This window comes from Cynocephalus volans, chromosome 3, assembly GCF_027409185.1.
Source record: "Cynocephalus volans isolate mCynVol1 chromosome 3, mCynVol1.pri, whole genome shotgun sequence".
In the NCBI taxonomy this organism is placed as follows: domain Eukaryota; kingdom Metazoa; phylum Chordata; class Mammalia; order Dermoptera; family Cynocephalidae; genus Cynocephalus; species Cynocephalus volans.
Window position 1 is genome coordinate 140972001 of NC_084462.1, and position 18036 is coordinate 140990036.

Sequence of the window (18036 nt, forward strand, 5' to 3'; positions counted from 1 at the left end):
AAAACAAGGCTAAAGGGAAGATCCAATTACTTGTTGCTGTGAAGAAACAGATAAATCTCCTTTGTACTAATTTATAAAAATAGTCCAATTGTCTGGGCTTTGTGATAATGACACTTCTCATTCAAGTTCCTTTTTTCTGTGATGGAAATAAATTCATGCTTTTACCTATATAATTCAAACTTCTTCTATTTTTATTGTGTATATATATGTATATTTGTTGTTGTTGTTTCTGTCTTCTTTTTGTTTTTGGCTCCGGCCAGTATAGAGATTGAACCCTGGATCTTGGTGTTATTAGTACCATTTTCTAACCAATTGAGCTAACCAGCCAGCCCCCCCCCCCCTTTTTTTTGAGGTATAAATATTTAGTCTTATTTGGTGATTGTATGGAGTCTTTGAAGAGTTCATGGAAAGATTCATATTATCTTTTAATTCCATTGTGGAATGAATTGAGTAGATAATCATCATAAGAAGCTAATTTAGGCCAAGAGTACAAAGATATGTGAGATATTATATGAAAGAGAAATGAATTAGTATTTGGAAAATGATACTATATTTCTTCTATTGTAGGAAATGTAAGGCTATTGGCACAAATTTTAAATAACAATGATTCTGTGACAAGAAAAAGTGAATCATCAGACCAAACCTCACTAACTAAATCAAAAATAGGATGGAATCCTGAGAAAAGAGACAGGTAAAAATAAGAGGTTGGAATGAAAGCTAGACTGAAAAGAGCTTTGTTCAGATTTCTAAAATTTCTTTAGGAATTTTAATTGTAGCATTGCTTTTTAAAAATGTCTTAGATTTAGGTACTATTTTCTGATGCTAATATATCTGTCTTCCCCTTTTTTATAATATAGTGATGAAATGAATATCTCCTTTTTTCAAAATACAGATTATTAATTTCCAATAAATGCAGATTATTTATTTTTGTTGAAAATATATGTGGGATTTACTTAAAGAATAATGCAATGCAGGGTAGGAGGAAGTGGGTTGGGAGATAGATGAATAGCCATTGTAGTAGTTAAAAATGGATATTTGGAGATTTATTATACTATTCTCTCTACTTTTGTGTATGTTTGAAATTTTACATAAAAACTTTAAAAAATCAAGTAAATCTGGCCCAATATAATTATATTTATCTTTAATATCACAAAAACTACAGTAATAAAACCAAAAGAGCCACATTTAGAATAATTTTATGTGGAGATACTGTACAATTTAATCTATTTACATTTAAAGTAATTACTGATAAGGTAGGATTTATGTCTGCCATGTTGCTATATGTTTTCTGTATGTCTTAGATATTTTTATTCCACTATTCCTCCATTACTGCCTTCTTCTATATTTAATAGTATTTTCTAGTGTACCATTTTAATTCCTTTGTTGTTTCCTTTACTATATATTTTTATTTTCTTAGTGGTTGTCCTAGGGATTATGATTAATATATTAATTTAAAATAATCTAGTTTGGATTAATATCAATTTAATTTCAGTAGTCTTCAACAACTTTGCACCAATTTAACTCCATTTTGCCCTTTCTTTCTACTATTATTGTGGTACAAATTACATCTTTATGCATTATAAGATCATCTATACCGCTTCATAATTATCGCTTGATGTGGCTGTCTTTTATTTTTTATTTTTTGGGGGGTGTAAAATATTCCTTTTTTAAAATTTTTCATTTATTAATATATAATGTAGTTGATTTCTGTGTCCCTTTACCAATTCCTCCTTTCTCCCCCTCCCCCTCTTCCCTTTCCCCCTGCCATCAATATCATATCCGTTCACTTAACAAGTTCAAGGAATATTGTGATTGTTGTGAAAATATTCTAATTTCCTATTATTACACATTTCCAAGTTTCTACTGTTGGGCTGAAATGATCTCCACCTTATGTAAAGTTTTTGGTGGAATACATTACTAAAAGTGAAATGTCTAGGATTTGTATATAGTTCTGTGCATTATATATTTAATTCATATAATTTTCTTGTTTTTCAAATATAGGAGCAATAAATTCTCACCTGCAGTGTATGAGAGTGTCTACTGTCCTACTCTCAATAGCAAGGGTATAATGAGCAAAATATTTATACAGGAAATATATATCCAAAATTTAATTGCCATTTCTTTGATTTGTGGGAATTTGAGCATGGTTTTACTATTTGTTTGCAAAAACTTTGCAGTATTAATGATATTATCTTTCTTGAGGTTATTATAAAGACTAATTTTCTTCATCTGGACTAAACTTTAAAGTGATGGTATAGCCAGCCTCCAAGATGGTCACCAGTGATTCTTGTCTTTTGCTAGTCATACCCTTCTGTAGTGCACTCACACATTGAATTGGGGTTGGTCTGTGTAACCCATAGAGTATGGTGGGAGTATGATATGTGACTTCTGAGAGTCGGTTACCAAAAATACTGCAAATTCCATTTTGGTCACTCAGTCATGCTCTTTTTCCCTATTGAATCATTCCCTCTGGGAGCAGCCAAGTATTATAACATGAACAGCTCTATGGAATAGTCCTTGTGGTAAGGAACTGAGACCTATTACCAACAATGATAGGAATGAGCTTAGAAGGTGGTCCTCCAGCCCTAGTCAAAGGTTTGGATGGCTTCAACCTCATGAAAGGCCCTAAGCAAGACTTTACAGTTAAACTGCTCCCAGATTTCTGATTCCAGAAACTGTGTGAGATAATAAATGTTTGCTGTGTCAAAATGCTAAAATCTGGGATTGTTTCTTACACAGCAAGATATAACTAGTTGTTTTAGTCAGGGTTCTCCAGAGATACAGACCAATAGGATATAGGAGTGTACTTAAAAAAGTTTGTGGAGGGCTGGCCAGTTAGCTCAGTTGGTTAGAGTAGAGCCTTGTAACACCAAGGTCAGGGGTTTGGATCCCCATATATTTTTGGCCAGTTGCAAAATAATAAAATATACAAGTTTGAGGAAAAATAAAATTAAAAGATAATAGATGTCCTTCAATGAACTTTTTGAAGTACACTTTTATATATGTAAGTATATAAGAGGCGATTACGGAAATTGGCTCATATGATTATAAAGGTTGAAAAGTCCCATGACAGGACATCTGCAAACTGGAGACACTGGGATGCATGTCTCAGTCCATGTCCAAATGCCTCAGAATCAAGGAAGCTAGTATGTGACTCTCAGTTTAAGGCCAAAGGCCTAAGAGCCCAGGGAGGCCATTCGTGTAAGTCCTGGATTCCAAAGAAGAGAGAAACTCAAGTTGCTGTCCAAGAACAGGAGAGATGTTCTTCCCAGCTCTAGCAGATAGAAAACAGTTACAAGCAGTAATACTTATACTGTCTTTTATATTTACTCATATAATTAACTTTACTAGTGCTCTTTATTTCTTCGAATGGATTCAAGTTAGAGTCTAATGTTTTTTTTTTCTTTTTTTTCTTTTTTTTTTTGTGGCAGCTGGCTGGTATGGAGTTTAGTGTTTTTTTGAGTTCATCCTGAAGAACTTCCTTTAGTATTACTTGTAGTATGGAGGCTAGAAGTCCAAGATCAAGGTGCCAACAGAGTTGTTTCTTTTGAGGCCTCTCTCCTTGGCTTGCAGATTGCTTCCCTCTTGGTGGCTTTTCACATGATCATCCCTCCGAGCACACGTATTCCTGGTGTCCTCTCTTTCACTTTTGGAGGATAGTTTTGCTAGACATAGAATTTTTGGTTGATATTCTTTTTCTTTTAGCATTTTGAATATGTCATCTCACTGCCTCTTGACTCTGTGGTTTCTGATGAGAAGTCAACTGTTAATCTTATTGATCCTTTTCATATGACGTCATTTCTCTCGTTGCTTTCAAGATTCTCCCTTTGTCTTAGGCTTTTGACAGTTTGACTATATGTCTAATTATGGTTATCTCTGAGTTTATCCTACTTGGAGTTTGTTAAGCTTCTTGGATGATTAGATTAATTTTCATTAGATTTGGGACATTTTTGGCCATTAGTTCTTTTATATAATTAAATAGTGTGCATGACCTTTCTCCCCTCTCCTGCTATGACTACAGTGTATGTTGGTGTGCTTGATAGTGTCGTACAGGTCTCTGAGACTCTGCTAATTTTTCTTTCCTCTTTCTATTCCTCAGACTGGATAATCTCAATTAGCCTGTCTTTAAGTTTGCTGATTCTTTCTTCTGCCAACCACAATATGGTGTTGAGCCCCTTTATTAAACTTCACATTTCAGTTATTGTATTTTTTGTCCTCAGAATTTCTATTTGGTTCTTTTTTTAGGAGTAATTTCTATCTCTTTATTTGTAATTCTCTATTTGGCAAGACTTTATTCTTGTACTTTGCTGTAATTTTTTGAATGGGTTTCTTTTAGTAATAGCTGATTTATAGTCTTTGTCTACTAAGTCTCATATCTGGGATTTCTTAAGGACAGTTTCTATTGACTGTGCTTTTTCCTGTGTTTGGGCTAAACTTTCTTGTTTCTTCATGTGTCGCATAGTTTTTTGTTGAAAACTGACTCTTTTAAGTAATGCAAGGTGGGAATTCTGGAAATCAAATTTTTCCACCTCCTGGGGTTTATTGTTGTTGTCGTTGTTACTGTTTGTTTAGTGACATTCCTGTACTAATTCTGTAAAGTCTATATTCTTTGTCATGTGCAGCCAGTGAGGTCTCTATTTTGTTAGCTTAGTTTACTAATTATTGGCAAGAGATTTCCTTAACTATCTTAAATTGATAAGTCTCCCTCTCTTTGCCAAGGGGCTGTGTGTATGTGTATGTGTATATGTGTGTATGTATGTATGTATGTGTTGGGACATGCCTCCGGTGCCGTGACTGTTTATAAGTCTGTTTTAGTCTTTACTACCTGCTTGTGTACGGTCTGACTATCAGCCAGACATGTAAAATTAGGACCTTTTCAGGTCTTTCCTGGGGATGCACACAACATATATGTGTATGACCACAACTCTTACATATGTGCATGACCTTCTAGATCCCCAGGAATATGTTAGAGCTTTTCAAGGCTCCACCATGGACATCTTATTCCTTAGATTTTCAATGTTTGTTGGCCAAACATTGTTTACCTCAGCTGATATCACTGCCTCAGGCAGCTGAGATGTTAAACAATGGCCACTGTTTTTTAAAAATGCCCTGGGGATAGGCTTTCTCACTGAGCTAGCTCTGAGTCAAGTGAATGGAAGTTTTGGGGGGGCTCCAAACCCGTTCTGTCCATTCTAGTGGTTGTGAGGCTGTTGGTTTTCAAGACTATTACAGAGTTAGGAAAAGGATCTTGAGAAGGGGGCAAGTTTTTAAAAAAATGCCAGAAAAGTTGCTGTTCTAAAAGTCAGCCATTTTTCTTGAATAAATTCTTCTTGGATTGTTGCAAGCCTTTCTTTAATTTCCAGAGTTCTGAAAAAATTGATATTGATGATTTTTTCTAGTCTTCTCATTGCTCTTATGAAGGAACTGATTTTCAGAGGTTCTTACTCAGCCAGTCTGAAGTGCTTCTGAATGTTAGCTTCTTGAAAGCAAAACCTTTTTCTGCTCTTTTCCCACCATGCCTAAACCTTTTTGGTCAGATTCATTTTGTCTGTTGTGATTTCCTGTGTTTCGTATGTTTAATTACATAACTGACTAATTCCATGGTACAATTTTAGTAGGATACCATTTAGTAATTTATAACTAAGAATGTATCAAAGATTTATGTAATCAAATGTTTACTGAATTTATGACAATCTAGGAAAAATTTTTTTTCCATAATCTTCTATAGCATTGAAACTCTATCTTGTCAAAGATTTCCCTCCTATGAAGAACTAGGAACAGCTAAAGTGACTGTGCAGAAGCCTGATGATGTTCTTCATGATCCTGGCCAAAAGAAGAAAGAAACAAATGGCATGCTCCAGGTAAAGTGGAAATGGTGTTAAAATCGATGTGAATCGATTGTGTAAAGGTGAAAATTTTGAAGGAATAAAGAAGTTATGAAGACAGAAATCAAGAAAAAGGATGAAGATAAAGCATTGAAAATGCCAAGTCTGTTGCCTTTACATGACTTTTCCAAAAGCCCCCATGAAGTGATTTCTATTATGGCTCCTGGGCCAGGACTGAGCCACCTGGCCATCTCTGGCTTTCCAGCTCCTTTTGGAGAGGAAGGAAGGGGGAAAAAGAGGTGCAAATAGGCCTTTTTCATCCAGTCTGCCATGCCTACCTAGAGCCAACTTGCTCTTATTTTATTTTACCTTCCTTCACAAGATAGAGCTGTTATTGGCCACTGGACTGCCCAGCACTGCTATGGATTTTATTTAATGTTATTTTATTTAACACTCTATTTTATTTAACACTCACATTAGTACTTCTAAATGAAAAAAAACCTTTAATTGCCAAGTGTTCTTTGTAACTCTTCAATTTGACACATTGAATCCTTAGAAAATTTTGGCATAGTATATGGCCCAAACAATAGTAACAGCTCTTGTTTGTACTAAAATAATCAATGTAAGTTTTACATGGCTACTTTTTTGCCTTTTTTTTCCTTTTAAGCCCAAAGAATCTCTTATTACATTGAGGCTTGCTGATCTTCCACAGAATTCTGTTAAGCTTCAAACAACCAATACGAGATCCATATTGAAAGATGCTGAGAAGATTTTGAGAGGAGTACAAAACAATAAAAAACTACTTGAAGAAAACCTGGAAGCTATTATTCGTGCAAAGGATGGAGCTACCATGTATTCATTCATCAATGCTCTATCTACCAATAGGTAAGACAGGGTATTGCTATTCAGGGTTATTTATGAAGTTGCCAGTTCTACTTTCATGATTTGTTTTTTCTAAGCACTTCACTCTGTTTAATGTGGTTTAATATTTTAAAAGGTTCTTTATTGCCTTTTAAGATGTGGAATTTGGATAAATGAGTATATGTGATGGTACTACTTTTTACTGATGGAAATTTTTCTTTTAATTTTTTTCTGTTTCTGGTATACATCTTCTGGGGTCCACATGTGCTTTTCAAACAGTTATCCTTCAAACATTTGATGAAAACTAGTACTGTTGGTTTTTCCTTTCCAGATGAATGATATTGGGCTATACAGTAGATTCAAAAGTAGTTAAGAGTCCAGTTCTCAGGATATTAAATGCTAATTTCAGAATTTTTGTTTTCTTTTGTAGAGAGATGTCAGAGAAGATTAGGATCAGAAAGACAGTGGATGAGTGGATTAAAACTATTTCTGCAGAAATTCAGGTATGTCTTGGAAAAAACTGAAAAGTAAATTTTCAGGAGATAACATCAATTCCAATTAATAAGTATCACACTTGTTCTGAAAATATGCCTCATGTAAAACTCCATTTATAATTATTAATTTCACTCTTTCACTCTTTCTGTTTACTTAGTAATAAGTTTGGTTTTATTTAACAATTGCTTTATCTCATAGATTTATATTATGGCTCATACCTGGCAAATTGTTGGACAATAACTAAAATATGAGTAATTTGAAAGAATATTTAGCAAAAGCATTTAGAGAAGAAAAGAATTATACTTGCAAAGATGTTTCAAGACAGCATGTTTAGAAGCATTGGCTCACCAAAGTAAAAACACTGAAGTTATGTAAAAGGAAAACCCCACTGCTCAATGATTTCCAAGCTTACTAAGTTCATGGAATGCAGTTCCAAATGGAAAGTAGCCTCTTTCTCACATCCACAAAAGTCATGATATGTCTTCAGATGTCAGCATCAGTAAAACTCTAGGAGTTATTTTTATTAAGGGGTTAGTAATTTAAAGCAAATTCTTCAAGTTTTATATATCTGAGGTAGCAAAACTAGTTAGGGTGACTTCTTGTTTTATCTTGGGTGCAAAGCATGTTTTTTCCTGACTGTAAGATTTGCTTATATGCTTATTCACAGTAGTAGCAAGGTGAAGTATCAGTTCTGTTTCCATAGCAATAAACACAGAAATATGTTTTTAAACTTTGTTCTTTAAGAGATATGCCTCCTCAGCAAATGGTGCTGGGAAATCTGGATATTCCTATGTAGGAGAATGAAGCTAGGCCCATACCTTTCACCATATACCAAAATCTACTCAAAATGGATTAAAGATTTAAATATACATCCAGAAACTATAAAACTCCTTAAAGAAAACATAGGGGAAACACTTCAGGAAGTAGGAGTGGGTACAGACTTCATGAATATGACCCCAAAAGCACAGTCAACCAAAGGAAAAATAAACAAATGGGATTATATCAAATGAAAAAGCCTAGACTGATTTATTGGGTTTGGATCCTAAGATGGCAGTGGCTGCGGCGGTTGGCACGGAGTAGCTGAGGTGGAAAAGGCGGCCACTGGGCCTTAGGCAGCCGGGAAACTTGTGGACCTTCCTCTTGTCGTCTCTTAAGGGAGGACCGCTGCTGGTGACCGGTTGTGGGGGCCGACCGCCACTTTGCCCTTGGCAGGAGAGGCTGCCTCATTTACAGGCAACAGCTTTGAAGTATGGAGCAGGAAAAGAACTGTTTCTTAGCTGCAAAAGCGAGTCTCTAAAGAAGGAACAGGGCGCCGGGGCTGCGGTTGACGCTGCCAGGATCCCGGAGGCCGGGGCCGTGCTGAAGGCGGCCAGCTGCCCTATTCAGGATTCGAGGTTTCAGGCTGGCCTAAAAGAAGATTCCTGGGAGTGCCCGAGCCACGCCGCAGGACCGAGTGAGCAGCCCAAGGCGGCAGCGGCCGAGAATGGGGACAGCGATGACGCAGAGGCAGAGAGGGAGCCTCCCTACCCAGCACAGCCCCGTGAGTGACCCCCGGCCCAGCCCTGCTTGGCGGGCAGAGGCCTGCCCGGCTTCCCCCTGCCCCACCGGGCCACTCACTGGCCCTGGGGCTGCCTCCATTTTCTCATGTAGTGGTGGCTCCGGCCCGGCTCGGCCAAGCCTGTCCTCATCGTCTGGCTCGGCTCCTCACTGAGCCTTCCCACTTGCTTGCCCCGGCGCGGGGCTTCCCGGGGCCTGCAGGCCTGCCTCCCCTCCCACTCCCTCTGTGGTTCTCTGGTGGGGCTGGCGGCGTGGGGCATCCCTGGCCAGTGTCGGGAGGGCAAGGAAGTATGGGCTGGGCCGACTGTCACTCCACCGCACACTGGGCTCCAGCCCCCGGTAAACTTCCTGTTACCAGGAGGCAGATAGCATCTCTGTGGCCACCAGTTCAGAAAAACGCCTAACTGATTTCTGGTTAGGAATAGTGTGGTCGGAGAGTTCCTGAGTTTGCTTGAACCTGCTGGAGAGCTGACTGCGGGCGGACACTGGACTCGGTCAGCGCCGGGGGGATTCAAAGGTGAACCGTGTGCTACGGGCTCCTCCCCCGAGGAGCTCATGCTCTGGTGTGGTAGATAAGACTAGTACACAAATAACCGTGATACAAGGAGGAAGGTGATAAGTCCCAAGAAAGATCTACACAGTGCTACAAAGGCATCCAGAGCGACTGGTCATCTGCGCCTAGCAAAAACCTGGTAGACTTCCTGGGCGAGGGGGTGCCGAGCAGGGTCTTGAAGGCTGAGCTGATAGACGAGGGTTGCAGAAGACACATCCCAGCCCAGCCCAGTGCGCACAGAGCAGGGAGACGTCTGGCTAGGGAGGTGGAGACTTGACTGAAACCACACACCCTGTGGGGTCACCACTGCATGATCCAACAGCCCAGGCCAGAGCGCAGGGAACAGGGAGAAGTCCTGCACGGGAAGTGAAAGCTCAGCAGAGACCATACACCCTGCGGTACCGCCCAGTGATCCAGCAGCCCAGCAGAGTCCAAGCTGACCAGAGAGGTGGCTCCCTGGAGAGGCCCAAGACCTGAGGCAACCACACACACAAGGCACTAGAGGCCAACTGAGCAGTCACGGAGGTAGCCATACCAAATTGGCAACCACAGCAACATCTTAGTTAGTCAATAGTCACAAACCAGTGGACTGTGAAACCCCCTGCCACAATGAATAAACATAAAAAAAAAGATACCAGAAATTCAAAAAATCAAGAAAGTGCACCACCAAAAGTTAATAAATCTCACACTCTAGATCCTATAGAACAAGAAGCCCTTGAAATGACTGACAAGGAATTTCGAGTGATAATTCTAAGGAAACTGAATGAGATACAAGAAAACTCAGCTAGACATCATGATGAAACGAGGAAAAGTATACAGGACCTGAAAGAGGAAATGTACAAGGAAATCAATGTCCTGAAAAAAAATGTAGCAGAACTTGCTGAACTGAAGAAGTTATTCAGCGAAATAAAAAGCACAACGGAGAGTTTAACCAGCAGGCTTGTCGAAGTTGAAGAGAGAACTTCTGAACTTGAAGATGGGCTGTTGTAAATAACACAAGCAGACAAAAAAAGAAAAAAAAGAAAAACGTATCAAAGACATTGAAGAAAATCTGAGAGAGATATCAGATAACCTTAAGCGCTCAAATATCCGAGTCATGAGTATTCCAGAAGGGGAGGAAAACGGAGATTGCATTGAAAACATATTCAACAAAATAGTGGCAGAAAACTTCCCAGGTATAGGAAAAATCACAGATCTTCAGATCCAGGAAGCTCAACGATCTCCAAACATATTCAACCCAAAAAGGCCCTCTCCAAGACATGTTATAGTCAAATTGACAAAACTCAGAGACAAAGAGAGAATCTTAAAAGCTGCAAGAGAGAAGCGTCAAATCACCTATAAGGGAGCCCCAGTCAGGCTAACATCAGACTTTTCATCACAAACCCTAAAAGCTAGAGAGGAATGGGATGATATATTCAAAATACTAAAAGACAAAGATTGCCAGCCAAGAATACTCTACCCTGCAAGGCTATCCTTCCGAAATGAAGGGCAAATAGTATATTTCTCAGACAAACAAAAACTGCAGGAGTTCACTACCACACGACCACCCTTACAAGAAATTCTCAAGAGAGTACTGGGTTTGGTTCCTGAAAAATAATTACCACTGCCATAAAAACCCTAGAAAAATCAAAACCCACTAGTATAATAAAAATGGCATTCATGAAGAGAAAACAAACAAACAAAAACGCTATCTACAACCTAAGGAACCAACAAACACAGAAACCAAACAGTAAATCAGAAAGCAAGGAACAAAAGACACCTAAGACAACCAAACAACCAATAAATTGCTAGGAATAAATCAACACCTTTCAATAACAACTCTTAATGTAAAAGGCTTAAATTCCCCAATCAAAAGACACAGACTGGCTGACTGGATTAAAAAGGAGGACCCAACTATATGCTGCCTACAGGAGACTCACCTCACCCATAAAGATTCACATAGACTAAGAGTGAAAGGATGGAAAAAGATTTACCATGCAAACAGAAAAGAAAAATGAGCTGGAGTAGCTATTCTTATATCTGATAAAATAGACTTTAAACTAAAAACCATAAAAAGAGACAATGAGGGACCCTACTTAATGATAAAAGGACTGATGCATCAAGAAGACATAACAATCATAAATATGTACGCACCCAATGTTGGAGCAGCCAGATTTATAAAACAAACTCTATTAGACCTAAAGAAGGAAATAGACACTAATACCATAATAGCAGGGGACCTGAACACCCCACTGTCAATATTAGACAGATCATCTAGGCAAAGAATCAGTAGAGAAACAGAAGATCTAAACAAGACTCTAGACCAACTGGAATTGGCAGGTATCTACCGAATATTCCATCCAACAACCTCAGAATATTCATTCTTCTCATCAGCACATGGATCATTCTCCAGGATAGATCACATATTAGGTCACAAATCAAGTCTCAATAAATTCAAAAAAATTGGAATTATCCCATGGATCTTCTCAGACCACAATGGATTAAAACTAGAAATTAATAACAAATGAAACTCTGGAAACTATACAAACATGGAAATTAAACAGCATTCTACTTAATGACATATGGGTCCAAGAAGAAATCAAGCAGGAAATCAAAAAATTTATTGAAACTAATGAAAACAATGATACATCATACCAAAACCTGTGGGATACTGCAAAAGCAGTATTGAGGGGGAAATTTATTGCATTAAATGCTCACTTCAGAAGAATGGAAAGATGGCAAGTGAACAACCTAACACTTCACCTTAAAGAACTAGAAAAACAAGAACAATCCAAACCTAACGTTAGCAGACAGAAAGAAATCATTAAGATCAGAGCAGAACTGAATGAAATTGAAAACCAAAAAACAATTCAAAAGATCAATGAATCAAAAAGTTGGTTTTTTGAAAAGATAAATAAAATCGACAAACCATTAGCATGGCTAACAAAAAAAAGAAGAGAGAAGACTCAAATAACAAAAATTAGAAATGAAAAAGATATAACAACCACAATTACTTGAAGTTGATACGACAAGCAAACAGAAAGGACATTGTTGGGGGTGAGGGAGGAGAGGGAGGAGGGAGGGAGGTTTTGGTAAGGGGCAACAATAATCAACCACAATGTATATTGACAAAATAAAAGTTAAAAAAGAAAAAAAGAAAAAGCTTCTGCACAGCAAAAGAAAACAATCAACAGAGTGAAAAGACAACCAATAGAGTGGGAGAAAATATTTGCAAAATATACATCTGACAAAGGATTAATATCCAGAATATACAAGGAACTCAAACAACTTTACAGCAAAAAAACAAATAACCCAATTAAAAAATGGGCAAAGGAGCTGAATAGGCATTTCTTAAAGGAAGATATACGAATGGCCAACAGACATATGAAAAAATGCTCAACATCACACAGCATCTGGCAAATGCAAATCAAAGCCACTTTGAGATACCATCTCACTCTAGTTAGGATGGCTAATATCCAAAAGACAGAATGATAAATGCTAGCGAGTTTGAGGGAAAAAAAGGAACTCCCATACATTGTTGGTGGGACTGCAAAATGGTGCAGCCTTTATGGAAAATGGTGTGGAGGTTCCTCAAACAATTACAGATAGATCTACAATATGACCCAGCTATTCCACTGCTGGGAATATTCCCAGAGGAATGGAAATCATCATGCTGAAGTGATACCTGTACTCCCTTGTTTATTGTAGCACTGTTTACAATAGCCCCAAGAGTTGGAACCAGCCCAAATGTCCATCATCAGATGCGTGGACAAGGAAACTGTGGTATATCTCTGCAATGGAATGCTGCTCTGCTATAAAAAAGAATGAAATACTATCATTCACAGCAACATGGATGGACTTAGAAAAAATTTTATTAAGTGAAACAAGTCAGGCACAGAAAGAGAAATACCACGTTCTCACTTATTTGTGGTGTTGGGAAAAAATGCAAAAGTAACTTTGTTGTAAGCCTGTTTTGTCCTTGAAACTATATTTGCTTGCTCCACTGTTCTGATATAACTTTTTCATAAGCCTGCTTTGTTCTAGAAGTAATATCTTGTCCTTGAAACTGTATTTGCTTGCTCCACTAGTCTGGCTATTAATCACTGCTTCTATTTTTGCCTACTGTAAGCTTGCTTATCTGCACAGCCCACATATGCTAGCCTAGTGAATGCTGAAAAAAGAAAAAAAAGAAAAAAAAAAGTAAAAAAGCCCTGGAAGAGTCTGCTTATAAAAACCTTGTGACACCTGAGCTGAGGGTCCAGATTTTTCAGGCAGTAGCTTGTCTGGACCTGCCAGTGTAAAAAACTCCTGACTCTCCAACCCTCTGTTTGGTACTTCCTTGCTGAGTCTGTTCCTATAAGAGTGGGAGCTAAAAATAAATAAATAAATTTACAAACAAATAAATGGGGGGGGGGCGGGGAGAAGACACAACAATCACAACAATTACTTGAACTTGTTAAGACAAGTGAACAGATATGTAGATGAGAGGGGAAGGGAGAGAGGGAGGGGGGAAAGAGGAACTAAAGGGACACGAAAATCAACTACAATGTGTATTGAGAAGTTAATAAAAATAAAAAAATATATAACTAATGCAGTTATGAAGAATTTACTTTAGCTACTACAGGATGTATGAGAAAAGCACCGAACTAAGAGTCAGAAGATTTGTAATCTAGTTTGGCCTTGCAGCCAACTAGCAATAAATTTTACTCTATTACAATGAATTCCATGTAAAATATGTTTCTTTAAACCTTCAAGTAATTTTAATTTATAAATATTTATCTCAGAGTTTCATTGCAAAACTCTTTGCTTTTTTTTGAAACTTATTTTTTAGTTTTTTAAACAGTTCCTAAATTCATATGGTTCAAACATCAAAAAGAGTAATAAGGTTTATAATGAAAAATTGCCCTCCTACCCCTCCTACTCCATAAGATACCGTCTTTTTGGTTTTTTGTTTATTCTTTCGTAGAATTTTTATTTATATGTAAACCAATATCCTTTATTTTTAAAGCATTTAAAACTGCTAAACTTTGTTTATGTAACAGCAAAAAATAAATTTTAATACTTTGATGTGAAAGTGCTACTATTTGGATAGATTTTAAGTAATTTTCATTTTGGTTGTGTTAAGGATGAACTAGCAAGAAATGATTATGAACAAAAAAGATTTGATCAGAAGAACCAAAGGACCAGAAAAGCTCAATATACAAGTAAAGATATTAAAATGAACACACAAGAAAAAACTATAAACAAATCTGTAATTTCAAGAAAAAACTCTCAAAAACAAATAGAAGAACATTGTAGAAATCCACCTATGAAGAGCATGCCTGCTTCAAATTTACAGAAAGAGAGAAAGAAGGTAAGATTTTAATCTGTTTTTTTTATCTGGTTTTGACATAAATGTTGCATTATAATTGATCATTTCCTTTAGATATAAGTGATGAAGTGAATATGAAGATGTATTAAAAATATGAAAGAGTATACAAACGTAAACTATTTTTACACTATTCATAATTAGGATTTTGGATCTATAATGTGGAAACCACTGCACAAAATACAGTTGGCCCTTGAATAATGCAGGAGGTAGGGGCAGCAACCCCCTGCACAGTTGAAAATCCCTGTATAACTTTTGACTCCCTAAAAGCTTAACTACTAAGCCTTACTGATAACATAAATAGTCGATTAGCACAGATTTTGTATGTTACATGTATTGCATACTGTGTTCTTAAAATAAAGTAAGCTAGAGAGAAGAAAATGTTAATAAGAAAATCATAAGGAAGTGAAACCATGACAGATCACTTTTTACTGCTATATGCAATTTACTAGGGAGACAGACTGCTCACACAGAGATGATCAGCATCACATGGCATTTTAAGAAGTTACTCAAGTTATTCCCAACACTTGAGCTTATTGCAATAGCAACAGGAGGTGACTACCAAATTATTACAGTAGTGCAGTATGTACTATAGTTAATTTTATTCAGTTATAATTTAATACTGCATTTTTATGTTTGTTTACATTTCTCTCCTGTAAATGGTGCGATGTGAGGTCCATAAGTGTTTGTGTGCTAAGTTTTGATAAATTTTAATTTTTTATGATTTGTATATGTTTTATGATAATAAATGATAATATAGACTAGTATCTACATATATTTTATATATTCATGACATACCTGACTTTCTCAATGTTTTTGATATTTCTAGACTGCATGATTCATCTGCAAACTTTTTCATATTGTCACAAGTTTCAAAAAATTTTTCTAATATATTATAGAAAAAATCCACATATAGGTGGACCCTCACAGTTCAAACTTGTGTTGTTTCAGTGTCAACTACACATATTTCTTCCTTCTGGGATCTTACACTTAGAATCATAGTAATATAGCAGGTTTATCTAGAGATCATCTAGCCCAAAACTAGATTCTTTAGTTCACAGTACCCAAAATTGTATTTCATCTTTGAATATGTGTATATACGAAGATACTTCAAAAAGTTCATGGGAAAATAGAATTGAAAGATAATATGAACCTTTACATGATCTTTTTGAAGTACCCTCATATGTATATACATATTTTTTTGCTTATTTTTCAGTTTAACAAATGTATGGCTTCATGCCTAGTGAATGTGAGGCACAGTGCTAACTACTTTGGAATTTTTTTGACTGCTCTAATTAGGCTGTGACTTTCTTAGTACCAAATATGGATTGTTGAACAGATTATGAAAAGATCTACAGTGTTTGGCATTTACTAGATGCTCAATAAATGCTACCTTTATGGTGGCATTTAGATTATGGTTGAAGGTGGGATCAGGAATGCACAAATTCATTTATAGACTAGGTTTATTATATTTTTATTCTACTTGAGTATAATAAATTACACATCTTACATAAATGTATTTAAACACTACTTTTTCGTGCTGAAAATACACTTAGTAATATGAAACAATATGTCTTAGATGAATAATTTTTATATTTAAATTCCATACATTTAAAATTCTTGCTTGAAAACAATATCCAGAATTTAAAGGCTGTTTAAAATAGAGGGTTTTTCTGACCTGATAATTCTTATTATAGTATTTACACTAGCAAAAGGAGTCTTTAGAAAAATGAAATGTGTGATGACTGTTCTCACGTTGAGTTGAATAACTCTGTATACATAGGGGCTTTCTAAAACAACCACAGTGATACAAGACGAGGATTATATGTTACAAATTTATGGAAAACCAGTTTATCAGGGCCATCGCAGCACTCTTAAAAAAGAACCATATCTCAGATTTAATTCTCCATCTCCTAAGTCCAAACCACAGAGACCAAAAGTAATAGAGCGAGTTAAAGGTAAGGAACCCAATTTTTTGTGTTTAGCCTGATTTTTTGTGTGTTATCAGCTTAATATGTAAAGTTTCCTTTTGTTTGTTTTTTATTTATTATTGATAAATACAGTTCAAGCTATACAATGCTTAGGGATGGAAAATAAGGTAGGGAGAAATAGAACGGAACTTAAAGATCAAGCCACAAGATAGGAATAACTGGAAGAAATGTAGGCTTAGATTTATCTTCAAATAAAGCATCATAAAATTTTTATTTAGGAGATAATGAATCTTGAACAATCTAAATTATAATCTAAGGAAAGTAGACATTTCCTTGAAGACATGGGCCCATCATGTTCTTATGAAGAGAAAGATCAGCCGTATGTTGTTTATTATTGTTAAAAGTGGTTAGGGGCACTTTTGCAGTTTGTTTTCAACAAGCCTTAGGTAGCAAAGGTGAAAAACTTTTTGTTGCTTTTGTATATAACTAAAAACATCTTCATTTATCACTACGTGTTTTGACTCAAATCTACCATTTCAGTGATATATTTAAACATACCTCTTTGTTAAATGTGGAGTCTGTTGACTTTGGTTGCATTTTGAAGTTTCTCAGCTTGTACTTTAGTAGTCAGTAAGATACTTTGACAACATGTCATAACTGGTGTATACCAACCCATTTTCCTTTCTTATCTTTTCTAAAAGTTGGAGCAGTAGCAGTTGTTTTAGTCCTCTATCCTTTCTGTAAGTTAAGTGATCATATAGAATGTTAGGTTATCTAGAAATCCTACTGATGTTATTTTAGTAAAGCATATAGCTTATGAATGATATTTAATGTTTCCTCTTATTTATTGCAGCTTTGCTATTAATTCATACTTAGGGTTTTGAAAGTTTTTGCAAAAAAAATAATTTGAGGTTTCAAAATACTTCCAGATCCAGAAATAACTTTATTCAGTAGCCCTTTTAATGGTAGAAGTGATTGAAGACCTGTGGACATATGCTCATATGCCTTGCTACCTGCTATTTCCTCTGTCTGGAGGCTCCTCCTTCAAACACTTGCATGGATCGTGCCCTCAGTTCTTTCAATCTCTGCTCTTAGGTGTTAGCTCCTTGGAGAGGTCTAACCTGACCACCCTATCCAAAGAATTATCTCCCATCGCTCTCTATCTCCTTGCTCTGCCTTACTCTTTATAGCATTTTTCACTATCTAATGTTCTATTTTTACTTGTCATTGATTGTTTTCCTTACTAAACTGTAAGCCCCATGAGTACAGTTGCTTTATTTACCTCTGTACTTCCTCTGTCTGAAAATATGCCTAACACATATTAAAGGCTGAACAAATATATTTTAAATAAACACTCAAGAAAAGTATTTATTCAGTAGACTGAATGACTGTCAGAGAACAGGATGAAAAAATATAGATATGGTATAAATTTTTCTTCCTGGGATCATAAACAAAAGGAAACTATAT

The 18036-nt window shown here is 36.4% G+C and overlaps 1 protein-coding gene across 4 annotated transcripts in view; it reads left to right on the top strand.

Annotated features, from left to right (window-relative positions):
- KIAA0586 (KIAA0586 ortholog) overlaps positions 1 to 18036 on the top strand; it is a 120709-nt gene that overhangs the window by 18262 nt on the left and 84411 nt on the right. For all 4 annotated transcript variants that reach the window (XM_063088475.1, XM_063088476.1, XM_063088477.1 and 1 more), the window contains 6 exons: positions 568 to 691; positions 5729 to 5861; positions 6493 to 6710; positions 7117 to 7189; positions 14396 to 14623; positions 16422 to 16596. In XM_063088475.1, coding sequence (XP_062944545.1) covers positions 568 to 691; positions 5729 to 5861; positions 6493 to 6710; positions 7117 to 7189; positions 14396 to 14623; positions 16422 to 16596 — 951 coding nt within the window. The remainder of the gene's footprint in view (positions 1 to 567; positions 692 to 5728; positions 5862 to 6492; positions 6711 to 7116; positions 7190 to 14395; positions 14624 to 16421; positions 16597 to 18036) is intronic.